At 35.7% G+C, this 25,728-nt stretch overlaps 1 protein-coding gene across 2 annotated transcripts in view; it reads right to left on the reverse strand.

Annotated features, from left to right (window-relative positions):
• The window catches only part of DCDC1 (doublecortin domain containing 1), a 376,416-nt gene extending 362,003 nt beyond the window's left edge, over positions 1–14,413 (reverse strand). For both annotated transcript variants that reach the window (XM_069469763.1, XM_069469762.1), the window contains exon 1: positions 14,250–14,413. In XM_069469763.1, the coding sequence (XP_069325864.1) occupies positions 14,250–14,413 (164 nt within the window). The remainder of the gene's footprint in view (positions 1–14,249) is intronic.
• Positions 14,414–25,728: the final 11,315 nt, after the last annotated feature.

The raw sequence follows: 25,728 nt of genomic DNA on the forward strand, positions 1-25,728 counted from the left end.
GTTATCCATCCCAGGAACTCCGTCAGTCTCAGACACACTGGGAAAGTTGGTCACCCTACCTGGTATTTAAGCTAGAAGAATAACATTTGGATGAACTATGATGTGTGAACAGGTAACCATATGACCAGGGATAATATGTAAATTTATGTAAATACCAAGTTAGGAATATGGAATATGCATAGAGTTCATGGGTATAATAAAAAAAGTTTCAACATATTTGAGAATATTGAGCTGTGTGATGAGCAGGCATAGAGGAGTGTGAGCCTATTCCTGTAATTGGGGCTATTTTTTACACAAACCAAATGGGCCTATTTCCAATTGGCTAGTTCCTCACTAGTTCTTATACATAACATAATATAACCTCCACAACATATATACACCCCCAATTATAAATTAACATATGTTCAGTGTTGAAAACTTGGCAGGGACATCGCTTCCTCCAAATCTTTCATATCCACAAATATCATTCTAATCATAAACATTTCTTTTGGCCTGCCCTCTTAATGTTCAAAAATGTGTTAAATGGTCAATTATTTCCTCAAGAACGAAAGGTAGTCACATGTCACAAGGAAAATGGATGTGCATGTGTGTGAGTTGACACAGTGGATCAATGGGAGCTAAAACTATGGGATCCAAATAGTTGTATTTTGTTGGTGGTGATGCCACCACATGTGTCTATCCAAGTCTGCCCTGGACCGAGTACAGTATGTAGGAGAGGAATGGCCTTCCCTACACTCTGAGGATCCACTCAGGTTCAAAACTGTAACAAATAGCATCTTGAAAGGATCACTGGACCCCAGCTCTGGCTAAGGTGGGACCTCCCTCCAGACCACCTAAGTTACTCAGATTTTGACAGCAGTGGTGACTGGTAGCATGAGGCAACAATCATGTCACATTGGCAGTGTTTCTACAGTAGCAGCAATGGAGTCATACATGGTCACTAAGCTCTTCAACCTGGGGAAAGAGCAGTAATAGCCAGGGGAAAGATTCACAGATCTCATAAACAGTTCCCAGTTCCCAATAAATAGTTACCTGAAGAGCAAATTCTCATGTAAAAAAGTGGAATTCCCTACTTAAGAGCAGAATGAAGTGGGTTTTTTTTTAATGAATGCATTTTGTTTACTGTCAAATATTTTTACAAATATACTAATGATTTTAATATAATAACCCATTATTCTACTACCACAAAGTGAAAGTTTTCATTTTTCCATATACCAAAGTTTTAATCATATATCTTCAATTCTATACTTTGATTTTTTGACTTAACATTGTTTTATAATCATTATTCATGTTGCCATATGTTCTGTATAGATTTTACTAAAATGTAATATTTCAACCACCTTTTGCCTTCCTCTACCTAGTCATGCAGAAGTTATCTATTATTTTTCTCAGCCTAGCACACCTTCCCCTTGTTTTCTGGTAACAGCACTTGCATCCTTTGGGGAAACTCTCCATCATCAATCCTTCCCAATTCCACATGATTCTGGTAGGGTTAGGACAATAAATTATATGAGGTTTACCTGGTAAATGGTACAAAGAATTAAATTAAAATGTATGGTGTGACCATATGTTTATTTATTACCTGCTTTTCTCCAGTAATTTATATCTAAAAGGGGGAGAAAGTGTAGTTTTTCATGTTAAAAAGTTGTTACTGGCCCACTATCCAGTCTTCAGCTTTTGTTTGTTTTATCAACACTGATGACAGGTTTTCAATAGTTCTTACACATTCTCAAACTCTTCTTTCTTATAACAATTGATGTGTTTCCTAGTTGTTGGGTGCATGAGAGGATAATCACATAATATAGTAAAGCTAACTTGTCCTACGTGGGAATTCAACCTATACACTTGGCTTGCTAAATTGATGCTGGAACTGAGGGTGGTGGAATCATTAAGCTTTCAAGGAACAGAGACACACTTCAGTTTCAGGTGATAAGACTTATTACCAGGATACAAAAAAAGTTAAGAAAGTAAATAAAACCATTCCAGCAGGGCACAAAGAGAATTGGAAAGCTATTTATAGCTGTCGAGGATACACCAGTGTCCTAACAACAACTCTAGTAGACTGCTGTGTTTTTTGATTCAGCAACCTCATATCTCCTGCATCTACCTGCTCCTCTTCCTACATCATTATTGCCTGACTTACCTCTATCATCCTCTTTACTCATGGCTTTTGCTGACTTCTTCCCTGTGTCTCCCCATTTCCATGCAACATTACTGTCTTCAGCCTTTGTCTATATGACTTACACTGGAATTCCTCAAAGAGGTTAATTTCATCACTACCCAGTATAAGACACCCCTGTTAGGTAGAACTTCCTTATAAGCCACTGGCAAAGCTCCAAGTGGGAAAGTACCTATCAGTGGCCCAAACACCTATGGATAGGACAGCAGGATAAGGTACAGAGTAAGCAGGGTAACATGGGCTCTCAGATGCCTGTCAAATGAGAAAAACATAAGTGGCAGGGGACTTGCATGGCTTATCAAGTATACCAAGATAAGCAGAAACACTATATATTGTTTGATTAAAAAAGTTCTCACTAAAATATACCACACAATTTAAATTTCTACTAGAAGTGTTTAAATTTGACAACTACTAAAATACTGCTCTGATTCTTCAGATTATTTTAATATTAGTCATTTATTTCTAATAACAGACGAACATAAGAATGTAGTACTATGATTGTAGGCCCGGTCTCCAGACCATCTGGCTCAACAGTTAGTTGGCAACGTTGGTCCAAAGGGATATGGGTCAAAAGGTAAGATTGTCCTTCTTAACAATCCTTATGATACCAATCTTCCTTTTTTTTTTTATTTCAGCATATTACGGGGGTACAAATGTTTAGGTTACATATATTGCCTTTGCCCCACCTGAGTCAGAGCTTCAAATGTGTCCATCCCCCAGACAGTGCACACCACACTCATTAGGTGTGAATATATCCATCCCCTCCTCCCCCCTCCCACCTGCCTGACATCCGATGAATGTTATTACTATATGTGTACATAAGTGTTGATCAGTTAATACCAAGTTGATGGTGAGTACATGTGGTGCTTGTTTTTCCATTCTTGTGATACTTCACTTAGTAGAATGGGCTCCAGCTGCATCTAGGATAATACAAGAGGTGCTAGATCACCACTGTTTTGGGGGGCTGAGTAGAACTCCATGGTATACATACACCACATTTTATTAATTCACTCATGTATTGATAGGCACTTCAGTTGTTTCCACATCTTTGCAATTGTGAATTGTGCTGCTATAAACATTCAAGTGCAGATGTCTTTTTTACAGATTGTCTTTTTCTCCCTTGGGTAAACGCCCAATAATGGGATTGCTGGATCAAAAGTAGTTCTACTTTTAGCTCTTTGAGCTATCTCTATATTGCTTTCCACAGAGGTTGTATTAGTTTGCAGTCTCACCAACAGTGTATGAGTGTTCCTATCTCTCTGTATTCATGTCATCATTTATTGTTTTGGGACTTTTTGATAAAAGACATTCTCACTGGACTTAAGTGATATCTCATTGTCATTTTGATTTGCATGTCCCTGATGATTAGAGATGATGAGCATTTTTTCAGTTTTGTTGGCCAGTAGTCTGTCTTCTCTTGAGAAGTTTCTGTTCATGTCCTTGCCTGCTTTTTAATGGGGTTGTTTGATTTTTTTCTTGCTGATTTTCCTGAGTTCTCTATAGACTCTAGTTATCAGTCCTTTATCAGATGTGTAGCATACAAATATTTTCTTAAGGAATTTAACCCAAACAACTGCCAGCATAATAATATGATCATCATAATACAGGGCTTTATTACCCCCTCAAAATCCTCTCATTTATTGCTGAGAGTCCCCAAAGTGGTACATTATAAATTCCTAAAAGTACCTCCCAAGTTCCTATAAAAATCTGCTGAGAAGAGTCACAGCTATTTCTACTCTCTTCCTCCCCTCACTACCTTACTGCTGCCACTACCTATCATACAAAAAATAAGGTCCATGCCAGGGTGCTGCCTCAGCTTGTTCCCAAAGACTACAGTGCTTCGGATTCCAGCACAGTCCAGTGGAGGGGTGGTGAAAAAAGATACTTCTCCAACTCTTTCCTATACTAAGTCACCTAAACTCTGAAGCAGCTAAAGTTGTGAGTCTCAAGGAATCTTCTTTGAATAGTTCTATCAGTTTTTGGCCCTTATCTGCCCAATTATAGGGACTCTAACACAGTCCACAAGGCCAGGCAAGAAATAAATGATATAGCATACCCTTCATATTGATAATAATCATAAGAATACTAACTGCTAATGCCAACATAGCACTTATTTATGTCAGTCACTATTCTAAGCATATTATATAACCATTCAAGCCTCACAACAGCCCTATATTATCATTTCCTTTTTAAGTTGAGCAAACAGGGCTTGCAGTATATGGGCTTACATCTATAATTTTACTGTGATGATTAATTTTATGAATCAACTTGACTGGGCCATGGGATGCCCAGATAGTTGATGAAACATTATTTCTGGGTGTGTCTATGAGGGTGTTTCCTGAAGAGATTAGCATTTGAATTGGTGGAACAAATAAAGCAGACAGTCCTCCCCAATGTAGGTGGGCATCATCCAATCTGTTGAGGGCCTGAATAGACCAAAAAGGCAGAAAAGGTTAGATTCTTGCTTCCTCTGTCTTATTGCTTCATCTGAGACATCAATCTGCTGCTGCTCTTGGCACTCTTGGTTCTCAGGCCTTCAGACTCAGATTAGAATCTACACCATCAGCCTGCTGGCTCTCAGACCTTTGAACCACACTACTGGCTTTCCTGGGTCTCCAGATTACAGTCAGCAAATCATGGGACTTGTCAGTCTCCATAATCAGGTGGGCCAATACTTTATATGTGCAGTATATTATAGTCTATTGGTTCTGTTTCTCTGGAGAACCCTGACTAATATACTTACTATTTGTTTTCTGTTTTTCCTATCTGTGCTATGTTCATTTTTACTTCTTTCTTGTCTTCTTTTAGACTAAAAAATAATTTTTATTATTTCATTTCCCCTTATATTAGGTTGCATTCTGTACATTGTTTAACTTTATTTTTATTGGTTACACTAGCTATTCCAATATGAATTTTTGTCTTAACTAAAGCTTAACATAAATTATTAATTTATTATTTTTCAGACAATGCAAAAACCTTAAAATATGTTATATCCATTTATTGTGCTTCCTCGGGCTGGTTAACAATATTTCTTTATTCCCTTTTTCATGAATAGGTACACCTGTCTTTCATGGTTCCTGACTTTATGCAGGGAGCTCACCTCCAAAATTCTGCATTGCTTGAGCTCGAGGTTTTGCATCCTGTCTTCCCTGTGCTTCTTAGGAACTATTAATTACATAAATTTTACATTATAATTTCTTTTAATATTTACATTTTGTTACAGCTGTCTTTTATAAAATTCAGTTAGTTGTATGATAGTTTTGTTCAACTTTGTCTTTCTCAACTGATACTGAATTTAGTGCTGTGATCATTTTTATTTATTGGCACATCCGTAGTCTTATGGACAGGTATAGTTCATTTCCATGTGGATTCCTAAACCAATTGCTGTAGGAAATGGTCTTTTGTGCCAACAAAACAAAAAACAAAAAAACAACTCATTGTTTCCTCACCTATTGTTGAGACATTCTATTGTTTCTGGAACCTAGGCTAATTTTACAACACAGATTTTCCTTTTAACATTTCTATGTCAGTCTTATCATCTTTGTCCTGGAAGTCTATGATATGTCTCTACTGCAAAGTTTTCATTGTACCTGCAAATAATTCACATATAAACAGACTTCAAATAGTTCCTTCTTCAGTAAGATTTCAATGTTACCCTCATATATAGGAATGCATTTCCTTCCTGTGCATCCACAGCTGCTCTGGTAGATTTGATAGCTGAAATCACTAGCATTGATTATTCTCTATCACATAAGATGCTAGTTCTTAATTTCTGTCAAATATTTCAGTTTATCACTGTAGTATTTACTCTCTTACCATGGTATAAAGGCATTTTTTTTTCAACCTGGAACCTAAATTTTTATTAGTAATAGTACCTAAATTCCACTGCATTGGATTAATACAAGAACATCAATCATATTACTTCAAAAATACACCTTCTTAAAAAAATATCTGTCTGTCTACACACCAACATACTGTCTATTTCTCCATCTATATTAGTTTTCTATAGCTATAAAACAAATTACCACAAACTTAGTGGCTTAAAATAATACCTATTTATTATCACACTATTTCTGTGGGTTAGGTGTCTGGGCAAAGTTTAGCTGGATCCTCTGCTCAGAATCTCACAAGACTGAAATCAAGGTGTCAGCTGGGGCTACAGTCTCATCTGATGCTCGGGGTCCTCTTCCAAGCTCATTCAGGTTATTGTCAGAATTCAATTCCTGACAGCTGTAGAACTCATAGTGACTATCATCTTTTTTGAGGCCAGCAGTAGTTTAGTTTTCTGGCTTCTCTTCCTATGATCTCTCTCATTTAAAAGTTGATCTGATTAGGTCAGGCAAAACTAGAATAATCTTTCTTTTGATTAGCTTAAAGATAACTGATTACATGAGTTAACTACATCTGTAAAAATCTCTTCTCCTTTGCCACATAATGCAGTCTAATCATGGGGGTGATAGCCCATTATATTCATGGGTCTTGCCCACACTACAGAATAGGGAATTATACAGGGCATGTACACCAGGTGATGAGGATCTTGGGAGCTATATTAAAATTCTGCCTTCCACACTAGCTATACAATTATCCAGTTTTAAATATCCATTTTTATACCAAATTTAGATTCAGATATTTTGTTTTCTAGAAAATTCAAATGCAATTACTTAAGATTAAATTTTATCATTATTCAATTCTGAGAATATTAAAAAGAGTGTGCCCAGGTTCTGATGCCAAATTCAAAGAGAAACTTGAAAAAATGCTTTGAGAAGTGGCAATATTATTAGAATAAATTACTCCTTGAACTGGATATTTTAAGGGGAGGAGGCATTAACTTGGATGTAAATTTTCTATATTTTTTTCAAAAATGTCAGTTACATTACTTCTGAATTACAGTTTATGGTCAGTTATCAGAAAAATATTACCTCTTTTAGAAATATGAAGCATTCTTTAGGAATTAGGTCTTAAAAGAACAAATATGGTCATGTGTGTCTATATGTATATAAAGTATATAAATATTTAAGGAATTTATATGTGCTTAGAAGAAGATGAAATAAAACATGTCCCAATTTAACCTTAAAACAGTATCAATAAAAACTTATTTAATTTAAAATTATAAAAACTTAGGAAAATTAATCTTTTAAACAATTTCTACATAGAATACAGTAGACATGATAAATTATAGAATTACAAAGCTGAAAGACATCTGAAGAGTTTAACTAAGCTTCCTCCCTTTTCTTAAACAGTACTATATCTCATCTACATTTGACTTTCATTACATTCAAAAACATTATCTGGGATAGATCTTATACATTGTGGAATTATAACTCCCTTGATATTTCAGTATAGTATTTACACTTACTCTGAGATTTTCACAAAATCTAATTTACAATTTTTGCTTCACAAAGCAACAAATAAGTAAAGATGTGTGTGAGGTCTAAAAATATGAGAATATATGCTTAGGAAGGAGTACAGAAAAAACAGATAAATAGATCATGATAAGAATTAAGACGATGACTCTAGTTTTGACACAGCATTTTTTCTTTCCATTTCCTCTATTGTAATGGCATTAGTGAACCTTAGTAGCTTTTTATAGCAATTTGAGGAAAACTTCTAATAAGTCATAATTCTCAGTCTCATCTCAAGGATTTCTACCCAGTGGTGGTACTCATTGTCCCTCTGCCATATTCCTCAGCTATAACTGCACCACATTGCCTCCCACAGTTCTTATCTGTATGCCTTTTAACCAATGGTGTTCACTCAGCTAATCTCTACCTGTTACTGTACTTCTTTCAAGAAGTGTTTAATAAGGCTGGGCACAGTGGCTCACGCCTGTAATCCTAGCACTCTGGGAGGCCAAGGCGGGAGGATTGTTTGAGCTCAGGAGTTCGAGACCAGCCTGAGCAAGAGCGAGACCCAGTCTCTACTAAAAAAAATAGAAAGAAATTATATGGATAACTAAAAAAAAATATATATATATATATATATATATATATATATAAAGTTAGCTAGGCATGGTGGCACATGCCTATAGTCCTAGCTACTGGGGAGGCTGAGGCAGTAGGATCGCTTGAGCTCAGGAGTTTGAGGTTGCTGTGAGCTAGGTTGGCGTCACGGCACTCTAGCCCAGGCAACAGAGTGAGACTCTGTCTCAAAAAAAAAAAAAAAGCATTTAATAAATGTTAATCTGAATTCAAAAATTAGATTTTCTAGAACCCTTTCCATAATAATATTGTCAGATATCATTAAGAGAGAAATGTTAAACAAATAGTTACACATATAAATCTACAATTACTGATTATGACTGTGAAGGAAAAATCCTGGTTACTAAAGGGAGAAATTCTACTAAAGGGAGAAATTCGGGAGTTAGAGTCATAGAGAAAGCCTCATCAAAGCTGTTCAAGCTGATAAGACACATGAGAGGAATTAACCCCACCAGATCCTAGTCATTCCTTATTCCAAATCATTCCCCCAGGTCCTGTATATAAAATGATGTACTGTTTTGCATATTGCTATGTTTGCTTTGTTGTTTATGTGATTTCAGATGATTTCATATCCCATTCTGTAAGAGTAAGATTCTTATTTTATATCTCTTACATTTCCACAGGAACTCAAACAGTGATTGATATGTAGGAATTATTTTTTGATAATTATGACATTGTACAAAAATGTGTCAAAAAATGTCATTGACACGAAACAAATACAATTTAAGAAATAAAATATAATAAAGCAGAAGCCAAGAATTATGTCAGGCAATGTTGATTATTTAATAGTCATCACCCTATTTTTCCTTAAATAAAAAGCCTCAGTTACTTTTGAGAATTCATCCTCCTTAATATGGCCATGGAAAGTATCCTCTGATCAGCTCCAGTGGGCACATCCTTAATGGTCTAAAGCCAATGATGGTAATTTCATTTCCCTTGCCCCTGACAGGTTAAGTGATACAATTTTGGCAAATGAGATATAAGAAGTCTTCTGGGAAAAGGTTTTTTTACCCTCATAAAAAAGAGATATAACTGATCAAACATCCATCTTTAGTCGGACATTGCTGAGTGAACATGTGATGAGCCAGCCATCTTGCAAGCTGGGGGGGCCAAGTCAAAGGATCTAGCCAATATTTTAAGGATGGAAGACAGAAAGATACTATGAACCAGACTCTTTGATAACACTGCTGAACCACTGAATTTAACCCTAGAATTGCTCTATCTCTGAAGTTCTTCTTATGTGAGATAATAAACATTCCTCATTTTTCAAGTCACTTTCAGTTAAATTTTCTGTTACTTTCCACTTATAGTGGTCCAACTTATACAACAAGCCTTCTACTACCTGCATAGAGAAAACTGCATTAATTGCAATGGACACTTAATGTAAAGTGATTAATAATCTGAATTACCTTTATTTTATTTTTAGCTTTATTAAAAACCCGTACAAATATTGAATTAATTTCATGAGGATTAAAATATAAACTATCTGGTATTTTCTAAAAATTCTGCTTTTACTTAATCAGGAATATTTCACTAGAAATTTCAGCAGAAGCATAAAATAACATAGAATTTTTATTTTCCCTCTTTTTGAAACACAAAGCATCCTTGGTAAGATTTCTATGGCACAAATCTGCATGTGGCTACTAATTCTATTCATAAGTAGGAAGTGTGGCTACTTTGACAGACCACGGCTCAATAACAAACACGCAGGTCTAAGTTATCACACCGTTTGGATGTGAATTCAACAGCAGGATAATGACAGTTGCCAAGGACTTGTACTTGCTGTCGCTTCATACTAGTGTTGCCTGTCAAAATGTCTCTTTTTCTTATACAGAAACCATAGAATTTTTATGGATAGCAATTACTTACAATATAAAATGAAGTACATCAAATCTAACAACCACTCTTTAGCCCTTCATTATTTGGTAGTCTCTTTGTTAAATGTAGTCAACCATTTTCATCTAAATTATTTATTTATACTGTATATTTGACAAGCACGTATTTCTTGCTTTATATTCTTATGGCATTTAAGCCTTCCTGAAGAGTTATGGTTTTTAAAAATATTATTTGTAAAACTTATCTTTATCATATTACTATTTTAATGGTAATTAAGCTCTCTAATGTGAATATATACAAATAAAATATAAACATAAAGGAAGATAATCATAAGTATGTTTAATAATAATTCACCAGTTTAAAATGCTAGAAAGCAACCAATAAAAGAAATAATCCCACATATGTTTGGGGAGTGTTAACTTTCGTAAAATCCCTGGGGTACAAAAAGTGCAAAGATTTCATTAAACTTCATCCTGCCCTTTCCTCAACTTGCTTAAACAAATAACTTCCAAAAATACAAATAACTTTCTACAATTGCTAAAATTCTCTAATAAAATGGGATTTAAACATCATAAAAAGTGACTAACAAAAGTGTTTTAGTTTGGCCTAAAAATGTTGGTAATGGTTTTCCAATTGCAGAGCAATGCCAGGTTATTTTATGACACATCAACTATTTACTTGCAACTCAATGACTGAACAATAACCAATGTATTAATATTATGTTCAAACTACATATATGCCACATGGAAGATACTCAATGAGATACTCTATTACATAAAATGTGTTTACTTCTTACTTTTACTTGTAAAAGAAGGAAATTCTAAACAAAAAGAATAATTTCTAAGATTCATAAGTACCCATTTGAGTATGGGATCAGGGGCATAAATCATTCCACTGAAATGGGGAAAAATATCTTTGTGCAAAACTACAAGGGAATAAAAATAAAGCACATCTTCAATCTAAAATTGGGGGTGGTTATAGATATTATATATAACTTTTCCAGAAGGAACTTAAATTTTCAAAAAGAAATAATGATTTAGTCTTAACTTTTTAAAAGGAAATAATATAATAATGTTTAGATCTGTGGAGATATTTTTTAAAGACTTGAAGCAAAAAGTCTGGAAAAAAATTATGAATTGGAGAAAGTGAAATCCGCTGTGCAACAAGGTCTAAAACGGTGAAGTGTTACTTTTCTTCATTGACTATTGCTGCCTCCCTCTAACTCCCTTCTGCCACCCATTCCATGGTAAGAAATCAAAGCTCATCTTTGGAATGATGACGTTACTAGACTTAAAATGTCCCTAGAAAAGGCAATATATCCAAATGTTTATATTTCAAAAAGGATCTAAGACTCTTTGCAAGTAAAAATACCCAAGAGAAGTTTTGACATAAAAAAATGACTGAATAGAGTAGGTGCTATTAGTATCCTTGAAAGCAAGATTTGCCTGTGAAAAAAAACAACCTAGATAATCTACAACAAAAAACTGCTGGCATTCACTTTTTAAAAACTGATTTGTCTTCATTTAATGTACTAAAAGTAATTTGCCTCCTCAGGGAACTGTAAGGGTTGGTAATACCCTGAGCTGCCAGCAGGATAAAAAAAACTGTAACTTTCCATTATAAAAATCATGAAATTACATTCCTTAGATGATCATTGTCACTAAAAAAAAATATTTTATATGTGGGATAGAAAGAGATATTAATTGTTTACATTCTCTTTATTTTAAAATGCAATTATAATTTGGAATTTTCCACTTCAGCATTTGGAGGTACCTTCTATGGACATGGTGAAAATGCCCCTGGATATCTGTTACTAATAAATAATTGGTTGTGCTATCTGTGGCTCAAAGGCTGATGCCCTGTTCTGGGTCACCTGGGAATATATCAGAATACAGCTGGGTATGAAAGATTTCCTGTTGTGTTGCTTTCCTGGAAGTAGCCACAGGAATGAGGTTATAGGGGTGGGGAACCTGTGGACTTCTGATTTCAAGATTCTTCTTTTTAAGCACCAAAGGAGGTAAGAAAAGCTTCATTTTTCTCTGCTGCACCCCTTTTAATAAAAAGATTTGTTCTGCAAAATTTAGATTCAGTCAAAAGGCTGTAATTAAGGACCTAGAAGGCCACATTTCACCTTAAGGACGCAGGTTCCCCACAACTGCAAGTGGCACAATATGATGAATACATTTACAATATTGGTGTTAGTTTTCTTGTGGGAGTGGCATCCTGGTACAGTAGTTTTCACTCTGTTACAAGCAAATGTAGCATGAAGTGACAACAGGGGAAACACATGGAAAGAACATAAAAAAGAGAGAAAAGCAGTGCAAATAATATAAATACAACAAAAGTTAAACGAATAGCATCAGGTAATAATGTGAAAATAAAGTGACTGGTAATTGTATGGCTATTTTGAGTGTACTTTATATATGTGGGCATATTTTGTAAAAAATACAATGTGTTAATTAGTGAAGAAAAGCACCATCTCTATGATATAAGTAAAGGAAAAACAAATTGACTATATTTTAATAATTATTTCTCATAAAAAGACCACAAAGATGGTAAAAGAAAGGTGGCAAGGAAAACAAGAATGAAACAAGAGAAGTTTTAACCTCAATCAGGGAGAAAAATGTCTTTACTCATAGAGAAAATTGCCTCTCTCTGATAATCATATTAATACCAATGAATCTTAGATTAACATTAGCCTTGATGAACTTGACCCCTTTCAGGTTGAAACTCATCATTTTCTTTTTCATGAAGGTAAAAGACCTTTGGGCATTGTCTACAAATTTCCATTCAATTGCCAAGAAAAGGGTTACTTCATTTTCTAGGTACATCATAATCAAAGTTGATGGTAACAGGCAGTAGTGACAGAAAAGAAGTTAGGATTCAAACAAAGAAACAGAAGAAGCACACTGAAACAAAAACTATAAAAAAACAGGCTGTAGGAAAGTGTCACATGAGAAAAAAGACTGACATATAATAAAAAGGACAATTAAAGCCAGAGTTAAAGAGATTCAGTTAATCAAAGAACAAAAAACGAGAAAAACAGAAACTGAACAAATGAAAGTACATTTAGCTCTACCAGAAAAAAATAGCTAAAAATACACATGAAAAAGTTATAATAAAAAGTAAATGTAATACTATTTTGAAGTAGGAAATTAAAAAAAATAAATTCCAAAGGCAGTAAAAGTATGTGCAAATACATACTATATTAGAATTGGTACTTATATAAGGGAACACCTTAAAATCCTATTTAGAAAACGTTTTCATTGTCTTATTAGGAAGAACACTAATATGAGTGAATTATGTCCCTACAATAGAACATGCAGAGTACTCATTTAAAAAAAATTATCTAGCCATGTAGTTAGTACACTGTGTAAAGGATCTCATACACTGCTAATATATACTTATAACTGGGAAGAATAAGGCAAAAAAAAAACATTAGCTAAAAGTTTAAGTTCACTTTCATCTTAATCTAGTGACACACATACACTCAAAGAAAGCCAACACTCAAACTGTTCTAGGAAATAAGTATGACCTAGCACTTCTATAAGGAGATTAACAACCTCTAATTTATAAATAATTTCTGTGGTGCCCCTATAGTCTCAGTTTTCTAGCTAACATAAAGACTATGGCATCACATTTAGCCAGCCAAGAGTTTATCAACATCTGACATACACCTTTTAGTTATTTCACTTTCTACCATAGAAAAAACACAGGACAAATACCCTTGTGTCCTCTGCTTTATACTTCTGATAAAGGGCTGTGGAGTTGGATCCATTTGGGTTCAAACTCCACCTTCTCTACATATTAGCTGTGTGAGTTTAGTGAAGTTAATAAATATCTCTAGGTCTTTGTTCCCTCATAGGTAAAATGGAGATGTTTAGAAGACTATCCGCTTCATATTCCTCCCAGGGTTGTTTTAAGAACAAAAGTGGTATCATGCACGTTAAGTACTAAGCATGGTGACTGGCACACAGCAAATATTACCTGCCATTATTATTATTATCCTACCTGTTCAAGTCAGACCCAAGGGATAATTTATGTTTGTTGCAGCATCTATCTTTTTTTCTTCCCATAAAGTAGGAAAAATTAAAGGGCTGTACCCCAGGCAACAATCTTTGTAGCCCATCACATCTCCAAGTTATTATTTACATCATCACCACAAAATACTGAATGAACTTTTACATAGACAACTTTCTATAAGCATGTTTACCCCCTTCAGAATTCAGTTGAAGCTGATGAAATAAGATTCTTACCTTGGTAAATCATTCAAAACATATTTGTAAATTGGATCCACAGTATTCCCAGCCAAGGTACCTTCAGGGTTGCTTTGCTGTGATACCTCCATTACTTCTGTCAAGGGGGATAAAGAAGACTGAGACAGTGCTTCTCTGTGATCTTCTGCTTCTATTTTTGCCATTTTCATCTATGAATGATAAAGAATGTTGTTAATTTAAAATGTAAAATCCTAGTGGGTTACAAATAGAGGCTGGACATTAATCATGATTTACTTGTCATCATGTTCTAGACCACACAGCAATTACTAAATGTGAAATTCCATTAGCAATTAACAGAGATGAGAGCCTAAAAGAAGAAAAATATGAATCTAAGTCTATAATTGGTATAATCCTGTTTAAGAAAGAAAAAAATTCTAATTTGTTATAAAATATTTTAATTTTTGCTGTTTGCTACAATACCACTTATATAAGCAAATTTACATGTGAACCATGCTACTGCAAAAGCACAACACTTTTTTTTTTTTGGTCTGTCCTTTGTCATCCCTTCTTTTTTGGAACTTACCTTCCTCCAGATTCTGATGGGACTGTCAATTATGTGGCCTTGACTTTCAGACAGGGAAATGAGTGTCCCCAAGGCATGTCAATCAAAGTGCCCTATTCCCAGATACAAAGACTGGTAAATCAGAGTTCAGATGAAGAAGAGAAAGTAGTGCTCTATTTTCTGGCATGGCTCACTTTAAGAAGACTATAAACCTCCATCATTAACAATGAGGCCAAAAGAGATGAAAGCTGACACAAGAGACAGAAAGTGAGATTCCTGATGATATTTCAATCCCTGAAACCAACTATTAAAAACAACCACATCTCTCAAGTTTCCTAGGTATATGATCCAACAGTTTCCTTTTTTTTTTTTTTTTGCTTAAGCTACTTCAAATTAAGATTCTCTTATTTGCAACATAGAAATGCTGAATAATACATACAGACAACCTAAAATTTCTTAAGACCAAACCAATATGCCCATAAGAAATAATGTCAAAGCATGTTATCAATAGAATCCTTTCCAGGATGTAATCATGCACTCACATGCTGAAATAGCTACAAGGTCTCATCACTGATGTAGCCCACTAAAACAAGGAGGAATCCCAAGGTAAGATGACAAATCAGGACTAAGGAAAAGATACTACTTTTAAAGTAATAAAAATATTACTTTTACCTTTTTTTCTGTTGTTCTGAAATAAAAGCATTCATTTATTCACAAATTACTTATTGATTACCTACAACTGTACCCAGCACTGTTTTAGGCACTTAGAATGCTTCAGTGAACAAAGAAGAAAAAGATTGTGCCCTGTGCAACTTAAATTTTAGAGGTAACAGATAATAAACAATAAAAAAATAAGTAAATTGTATAGATGTTAAAAGGTGATAAATGCTATGGGGAAAAAAATGATGAGGGAAAGGTAAATTGGGAGCGTCAGGGTGGAGGGAATTGCAACTTTAAATAGGGTTGTCAACATAGACCTCATTGAAGTTGTAGCATCTGGGCAAAGACTTGGAAGAGGAAAGGGAGTTAGCCATGTAGATGTCCAGGGAGGCAGATATCCAGAAGGCCCTAAGGTGGAATACATCTGTGTGAAGAAGAGCAAAAGTAAATGAATTGATGATCAAGGGGGAATGTAGTTGGGATGAGGTTAGAAAGGCAATGGAGGAGATAGGGCTTTGAAAGACATAGAAAAGCCTTGGAGTGTTTGGAGAAAGAAGCAATATGATTTTTTTAAAAGATAATTTTGGCTACTTTGTTAAGAATGCATCAAATGCCTGCATTGCAATGTTCTGATTTGTCCATGTTTTATTTTCTAATACTTGCATAAATTGTAGCAGAGACTGCCAATTGTCTGCCAATATATATTTATTACTTCCTTCTTCTACAAGACTAGAATCCTTGATTTCTTTCTTTCTTTTTTTTTTTTTTTTAGACTCTCACTCTGACACCCTAGCTAGAGTGTTGTGGCGTCAGCCTAGCTCACAGCAACCTCAAATTCCTGGGCTTAAGCGATCCTACTGCCTCAGCCTCCCAAGTAGCTGGGACTACAGGCATGTGCCACCATGCCCAGCTAATTTCTTATATATATATATATATATATATATATATATATATTCTTTAGTTGGCCAGATAATTTCTTTCTATTTTTAGTAGAGACTGGGTCTCGAACTCCTGACCTCCAGTGATCCTCCTGCCTCGGCCTCCTAGAGTGCTAGGATTACAGGTATGAGCCACCGCGCCCATCCAGAATCCTTGATTTTTAACTGAGGCATATGGCTGCCAAAAATAAAGATTACATTTCCCAGTATTTCTTGTAGTTGAGTAGGACCATATGAACATGTCCTGGCCAATGGCATATTAGTGGAAATGATTCATAAAAGTGAATCTGCCCTTCTTTTTCCTTCTGTCTGCTACCTAGAATGAAGAAAATGGCAAGCTCTGGATTGGTCATCTTTAACTTTGATATGATGCTGAGGAAGAAAGCCAGGACCCAGGGAGGATAGGAGTTTGAATGTTTGACAACATGGAGTATCATACCAACCCTGAACTACTTGCTTCTATAGACTTTCACATGAGAAATAAACTTTTAGCTTGTTCAAAACAGTATTAATTTGGGTCTTTGTTACTTGTAGTTAAACCTAGTCCTGAAACACCTGACACTCTCTTGAACTAAGTTGCTTTCACGAACCTACAATATGTGGTATTGACTTAGAGTAGGGATATGGGGAGAACATTAGGATGGCCTGGAATCTAAATTTAACTCAGAGTCCAGTAGTTTGGGGCTTTGGGCCTTTCAGGGTTGAAAATTTCAACTATTTCTGTATCCCAAACTAAAACCATTAAAAGCAGCACACTAAAGTGGTAGCTGTAGAAGAAAAGACTGTGACTCTAAGTCTTTTTAAAGTACTTTCCTTTAAGAATTCTTTTTTTTTTTTTAGAGCTAAATAAAGTCCTTTTTATTAAGCCAATGACTACGTCAATTTATCTTTGTCACACAATAAAACCAGCCCAGCTGTCAAAGATCAAATTAAGGTTGCTGCCTTCCCACCCAACCTTATTGTATTAGAAGATTTCAAAGGAATCACCTTTATGTTGAGGCATAGTCAGGGAATTAAAAAAAGGAGTCACCATGCCAAACTGAATCTGTCCCAGGCAAATCAAGATGTTTGGTGAGCTATCTGTATATCAATAGCTTCCTTTTTACATGAGAAAGTACTACTCTATATCGCTATAGTTGCATATAGATGCATAGGACCTACCAAAGATTTGTTTTATTGTTTGCTGCTTTTTAAAGAAGATACCAAAAAGTCTCTGTTTTTGTCTTGAAGTGAAGATATTTACTCTTCAAGGAAGAATGAAAGGCATTTTCTCCTCACTGGCTCTTTTCCCAATGGTGAGCAGGCTTTCCTATTTCAGAGGTCTGGTTTTTCTTTATTCAGAGATGATACATGGGCCTTTCTGCATTTTGAAAATCTGGGCCTAACAGGCTTTTAAGTTACATTCTGGATTTCCTAGGATTATAAAAAAAGGTTAACAAGAATCGGTCTGCAGTAGACAACTCTACCTCAGCACAACTACTCTGGGGCAGTGAGATCTTGGAGAAAAATGGCTATGTGGGGTGTATATGTGTTTGTAAGAGAGAAGGAAAGACCGGGGGGATGGGGGAGGAAGGGAGAGAGAGAGGTAGATTTGAAAGGCCAGGCAATGAGAGCTGTGATCTGGGGAACCCAGTGAAGGGTACTCTAACTGAGTACAGCACTGAAGAAATTGAATTATCCTCCATGATGGTTAATTTTATGTGCCAACTTGGCTAGGCCATGGTGACCAGATATTTGATCTGGGTGTTATCTGTGAAGGTGTTTTTTGGATGAGATCAACATTTAAATGGGTGAGTGGACTTTGAATAAAGCAGTTTACCCTCTATCATCTGGCTAGGCCTCATCCAAACAGTTAAAGGTTAATGGTACAAAGACTGAACTTTGCTGAGTAAGAAGGAATTCCACCAGCAGACTATCTTTGGAGTTGAACTGCAACTCTTCCCTAAGTCTCTCACCTGTCAGCCTACCCTGTCAGATTTTGGACTCACCTAGCCTCCACAGTCCCTTAAGCTGATCCTTAAATATCTCTCTCTCTCTCTCTCCCTCTCTCTCTCTCCATGTGCACACACACACACACACACACACACATATATATACTGTCATGCATCTCTTAATGACAAGAATACATTATGAGAAATGTGCCATTAGATGATTTCATAGTGTGAACATCACAGAGTATTCATAGATAAACCCAGATAGTTTAGCCTACTACACACTTACCAGGGGTGGGGAATCTATGGTCTTGGGGCCATATGTGGCCTTCTGGATCCATGAATGAGTACAGCCTTTTGATTGAATCAAAATTTTACAGAATAAAGGGATTTGTTCTGTGAAGTCTGGATTCGGTCAAGGAGGTGAACTTGGGGATTCAGAAGGCCACATGTGGCCCTGAGGCCTCAGGTTACCCATCCCTGGTAGGCTACAAAACTGTACAGCATTTTACTGTAATGAATACTACAGGCAATTGTAACACAATCATAAGACACATATCTAAACATAGAAAAAGTAATGCACTGTGCTACAATGTTACAATGGCTATGACATCACGAGGCAACAGAAATTTTTAACTCCATTATAATCTTATGGGACCACCATTGTATATGTGGACCGTCACTACGTGAAACATTGTTATGAAATCTATCACATACATACCACACACATTCTTTTGCTTCTGCTTCTCTGGAGAACCCTAACTAACATAACCTCTTTCAGAGATCATGCCAGCTGCAAGGCTGAGCTGGAATTGGAGCTAGACTTTCCTGAACAAGAACTAGTAAAGCCAGTCAGATGATGCATGCAATGGAAACAATAGTGGTGATATGGTTCAGCAAGAAGCTATGGCAACAGCAGCACCACCAATAATACCAGCAGTGCCAACAGACAAACTGACCAATGCCAGGGCTCTTCCTCATTTGGGAGAGGGCAGCTGAAGGACTTCCTTGTTGAACTACAATTAACCCCTAAGGTTCTTAGATAATCTATAGGAAATAGGAAGTTTAAAGAATATGATGCTACACTTGCTGGTAATTAAGCATATGAAAAAATAAAAGAAATATAACTTATATCCATAAATAGTATGGAGAAATTCACATATATGGTACATAAGAGAATGATCATGTCTTTTTCTGCCACTTTCTAGCTATGTGACCTTGAGCATCACAACCTTTCTGAGCCTCAGTCTTCTCATCTGCAAAGCAGGGTTATTCACATGGTTATGAGGATTAAATAAAATGGAGGCAGTGAAAGCATTTGGCATAGTGCTTAGCACATAGTAAACATTCAATAAATGTTAGGTGAATCTGAATCCATATCAAATAAGAAAAGGTATTTCTCTCTACATAGTTTAATAAAAGAAATTTTAATATTAAATAAGGGTGGTCTGCCCAGCACTCCTCTGGTATTTCCATTGGAGACTAAAGGACTGTTGGCCTTCATACTCCTCCTGCCTGTTGAAGATTCTCACAACAGGAGAGCTAAGGTTCTCTTCTAAGGCATCCTTAACAACCACAGATTACTGAATTCTTTCATAGGTTGAGTCTTTCCTAATTAGGGAATACTTAAAAGTGAAAATTCAGCTGTGTATAGCAAGGCAAAATTGTATGATTACAGAGTAAATCACATCGTAGAACAAAATCCATTGACTGCCCTGATGTGTTTATTATAAAATCCAATTACTAAAATAAAATTTGTGCCCAACTATTCAAAAATCACTGTTGAAATGTAGTAATAGCTTTACTTTTTACTTAAGCATGATTATAATCCTAATTTTCAGTAAAAGAGGTAATCACTTTAGTGATGGGTATTATTTTTTCTTTCTGTAAAATAGTTTCAGTATGCTTTTAGTGGAATGAGTTATGTAAGTGTGAAATCATTACCATTATTAAATGCAATTATTTCTTCTGTAATGTTACTATAAAAACAGTGTCATCCTCACTAAAAGTAGAACATATTCACAGGTTAAGTAGAATATGCAGAATACAATAGGGTTTCATCAGATAACATCCCACACATTAGTAATTAAATGATAACCAATTATTCATTAGAAATTAAAGAAATAAAAATGTGTTAATTTTAATTTGATGGACACTAAATACTATGGTATTTTAACAGAATACAGATAAAGGCATTGCCTTATATTTTATTAACACATGCATAGTTTATTCACTGACACACTGGAAAACCACTATTTTTCTTTACTTCCACTTTCTTAACAATTTTACATGAATATGTGCTGCCCTCTCATACCCAACCTCTAGATCTGCTCTTTTATCCTTTTTTAAAAAAGGAATTCAAGTATATAGTGGTTATGAATCTGGACTCTGGAGCCACAGTAACTGGGTTTGCCTCCTTGCTGCCCACTTACTAGCTGTGTTACTTTGGACAAGTCACAAAAGCTTTTTGTGTTTCAATTTCTTCATTTGTAACATGGGGATAAGAATAGTACCCACCTCATGAGTTTGACGTGTTTGGTACCATGCATCAGCTATTGAAGAGCTACTGAAGAGCACAGTCTTGGGGGTTTTCAAGTTGGGGCACTAAGTACCAATAATAGTTTGTGAAGACTTTCCAAGGGGCATGCAAGTGTGGATAGTTTCAAGGAAATCAATTTCCAGATCCTTGCCTTCCACATACGTGCTTTTCTAAAGTGCATCTGCCCAAAAAGCTGTCTGTCCTAACCAGAGTTTATCCTTGGACAATCTCCACTTCTCATTTTATAAAAGAAAGGCATTCCTTTTATGCCCATTCCAGGACCTCAAGCCAAAGGACAATTTCACCATTCTTTTAATCAAGACATTATAAGTGTACCCTCAACAATCCATATCAATATATACTTCTCATAAATTTTCTTTTCATGTTTAGTAACTATCAAAAATGGTAATATATTAATGCTGCTTTCAATAATTGTATGCTACTGATAAATATAATAAAAACTCAGCCTGAAGTAACTTTTCAATACTTATAACATTATTGTCACGGGATATTTTTAAAAAACTTAGTCAAATAACAACATGTTATGTATGACAGAGTTGCCTATAAAAGATCTTTCAATTTATTTTAAAAGATAAAATTCTATGGAAGAAATGGAATAAAAATATAAGTTCAAGGAGAAAAAGAGAGGATGTAAAATTTACAACTGTTGAAGAAGAGCTTGTTAATGTTTTAATGTTTTTAAATCCCTATGGTATTCATGTCTGGGGCCAGAAATGAACCAATGAGCATATGACACCTTGTTATGCTTAAAAACAAGGAATGATAGACAGATAGATGATAGACAGATAGATAGATAAACATATACACACAGACAAACAGATATGTGTGTGAGTGTGTGTGTGTTCACACCCTCCTTTTGGTTCTGTTCTTCTGGAGAACTCTGACTAATACACCCTCTTTCAGGTGGGGCATGTCAAAAGCACACAGGAGGCAACTTGAAGAGAATCCCACTGCCCCAAAATGGGATATTCTGAACACAGAAAAATAAATGTAAAGGACTGAAACACCATGAGTATCTAATAATATTAGAATAAAATTTTAAAAATTTATTAATCTCATCATTCAACTTTGGAGATTGCTGGGGCACCAACTTACTGTTCTGGGAAAAAAAGCACTTGTCCTGAATCAGCTGATAAACAGAGGATGAGAGAAAATTCTTCTTTAGAGAAGAATCACAGCTAATAAGTGTAGATGGAATAAAAATCACCATTGCACAAACCCTAATGACATCATGAGTCCAGATAATGTCTGTCATCAATAAATAAAGGTGCATGGGATATTTATAACAGATGAGTCTGACCGATATCACCTGTACTATTGATCCATATTAATGCCACTAGCTAGGTGCAGTGGCTCACGTCTGTAATCCTAGCACTCTGGGAGGCCCAGGTGGGTGGATCGTTTGAGCTCAGGAGTTCAAGACCAGCCTGAGCAAGAGCGAGACCCCGTCTCTACCTAAAATAGAAAGAAATTAGCCAAACAACTAAAATATATACAAAAAATGAGCCGAGCATGGTGGCACATGCCTGTAGTCCCAGCTACCGGGGAGGCTGAGGCAGTAGGATTGTATGAGCCCAGGAGTTTGACACTGCTGTGAGCTAGGCTTGATGCCATGGCACTCTAGCCCGGGGAACAGAGTGAGACTCTGTCTCAAAAAAAAAAAAAAAAAAAAATTAATGCCACTAAAATAGGACAATCAGAAATTGTTTTTCCTTATGTAATTACATAGGAATTATAAACACAGGACTACCTATGAAGCATTCTCACCATAAACACCAAATCTAATCAAGTTTCTAGATCTAATTTCTGGTTATGAGAAATATGAGAGGTAGAGAAACAAGCTAAATGACATGGCAGGAAATAGAGGAAGGAGAAATGTTACAAATAGAGAATCTTAAGAATGCTGTCAACCAAAGGCAATGCATAAACTTTATTTGGATCCTAATTTGAACAAACCAACTTTCATAAGACATACATTTTTGAGACAACTGGTGACACCTGAACATGAATTTGGTAGTACTTGATATTAAGGAAATGATTTTATTGAGTATGAACAAATGGTACTGTTATAATGTATCTTTATTTGTGAGTAAAATACAATTGGAGTTTGCTTTAAAATACTGCAAGAGAGAAAGGGGAGAAAGTATAGGTAAGAACTGCAGAAAGTTTATGGTTGCTTAACTTGGGTAATGAGTACATGAAGGTTTGTTTTACTATTTTTCCTTTTGTATGTGTTCAAATTGTTTGTTAACAAAATTTTTTTTAACAAATCATATGGAATTTATATTTTATTAGATATATTTAAAAGACTGATGTAATAGTTTTAAACGTCAACATTCATAGATACCAGAAATCACATTTTTCCCAATATTTACACATATTATGAGAAATTTTAAATGTCAATTTAAAATGTGTAAGAGAGTGTTTGCTTTTCAAAATTCTATTAGAGAGTACATGAGCAAAAATATTTGAAGGTCACTGTTCTAGACAATAAGCATCTCATCTGTAAGAAGAGAATTCAAGTAGGCCAGAGCTGACACACACCCTCTCATCTTCTTCCCCAGGTAAACTAGAATTTTCTTAGATTTTCTGAGTTTGCCTAGAGGAAGGGCCCATTTCAGAGGTAAAAGACAAGTTCTCATAATTCCTTCAGAGTGGACCAGGTATTTAAGATTGCTATAGAATCACCATAATTTAACATTCCTTTTATATTTTGCTCTAGTTCCCTAAGCCAGATAGTGGAAGCATTAGTTCAAAATCCCAGATTGTGAGAGAGGTTTAGTAAAGTTCAAAGTAAAGCATACTGTCAAGTCGAAAGTTACCTTGATGTAATGGTAGCCACCAAGTCCATTACCAGGCAAGATAACCCAAAAGGCTCACAGACAAAATTAAAATGTTCAATTCATACAATTTACTGAATAAATTAACACATTTATATGCAAGGGAAAGGCAATAAAATAGGATAGGGTGTGAGTGGCAGAATCACACTATCTGCATCCTGGGCTACGTGATGATATTCACATGCTCTGCTCTCTCTCTCTATGCCACCTCAGCCTTTCCCATGGATGATGTTATACGAGGACCCGAGTTGAGATTTGAGCCATGTGGCCCAGATAGAAGGTGCCAGGGGTAAATGACACATACTTGCTAATGGGAGAGACAATGGGGCAGGTATACCTGACTAAAGATGTAGCTTGCTAATTAACTTGGTGAAGAGCTATAGGTTTTATTTGCATTTCTCTGGCACAGTGGTATGGGCCAATACAGGACCATGCTTCATGTCATAAGTAGGTGGCATGACACAGCTGTCAGCCTAGAAGTGGCAGGATCATAACTTGGTCCTATCTTTCTACTGAACAAATAAACACTTATCTTTTCCATCCTAGTCCATTTATTCTGTTTGTTTTGGCAAGTTTTACAGGTTACTACTAACTTGCTTACTATGTATATTTTATACATCTTCTGAATTCTGCTTTTCTTTCTCAAGCTACTTGATTACTCATATCTACACTTAACACATCCCATGAGTTTCACCTGTATCTCATAAACTATGGGGTATAACTAGATTACTTCCTATGTACACTCAAAATTTCTTATAAATTTCATCATCCCATTTGTTTTCTTGTCTTCTAAAGCAGAATTGAATATTCAAACTCACATTATATGGTGGCTTTTAGTGGGACAGAGATAACATAGAGCAGAGGAAAGCATGCATGTGGAAGAAAGGCACAAGTAAAGACAAGAATTATGGGATTGTCATCATCTTAAAAGACAGGTGTCTGTTCTCCAGCTCTCAGTACAGATAGCTAGTACATATTTGATAGGAAAAGAGTCAGAAGTTACCTCCCAAAGACCAGTCCCACTCAATGCATATTTGGAAACCCTTAGGTAGAGTTTTTGACCATACTCCACCAAGCCAGAGTGTACAGCTGTCCCTTGAAGACTAATGCAGCATTTCAACAGCACAACACAATATTTCCTACCACCAACATGGCCTCACTTATTTAATTGCCACTTAATTTCCACCAATGCTGAAACATCTCCACACCATAGTGAAAGCCATTATAACCCATGGTTCGACATGCAGGCATTTTATGAAAATAATAGTTAATTGGGGAGAAAACAAATAAGGAGGTTAAGGACTACAATTCCAGGCTCTCAGATAAGTTATTTTGCCTGTTGGAATTTCAATGATGTTTTAAGAGCTATAATTGAACACCTATACAAATTAACTGTCCTAAGGTAAATCTAGCTATCTGGGTTTTGCCTTATTCTATGCTACCAGACTATGCTTAGCAAAGCAGTTCTTACATATTCTTACCACTTTATTATCCTATCATCTATTGATACTATACACAAATCAAGTTAAACATTGGCCCGGCGTGGTGGCTCACTCCTGTAATCCTAGCACTCTAGGAGGCTAAGGCAGAAGGATTTCTTGAGTTCAGGAGTTTGAGATCAGCCTGAATAAGAGTGAGACCCCATCTCTACCAAAAGTACAAAAAAATTAGCTGGGCATGGTGGCAGGTGCCTATAGTCCCAGCAACTCAGGAGGCTGAGGCAGGAGGAGTTTGAGGTTGCAGTGAGCTGTGGTGATGCCACTGCACTCCAGCCGGGGTGAGAGAGCAAGACTCTGTCTCAAAAATACATATATATTAAAAAAACATAAACAAGGTATCTTTGTGGCCCTCCAAATGTGTTTTCCCCAAAACCACTTCATCACATTGTTAACTCTTGATCCTATCATCTATCCATTCAATCAACAAATTATTCATTGAGTACCAAATATTTCCAGACTTTAAAAAAAATACTATGGATTCAATGTCAAAAAAGACAATATTGTTCTTACACTGGTTGAATTGTCATT

Source organism: Eulemur rufifrons, chromosome 6 (genome assembly GCF_041146395.1).
Source record: "Eulemur rufifrons isolate Redbay chromosome 6, OSU_ERuf_1, whole genome shotgun sequence".
Classification (NCBI taxonomy): Eukaryota; Metazoa; Chordata; class Mammalia; order Primates; family Lemuridae; genus Eulemur; species Eulemur rufifrons.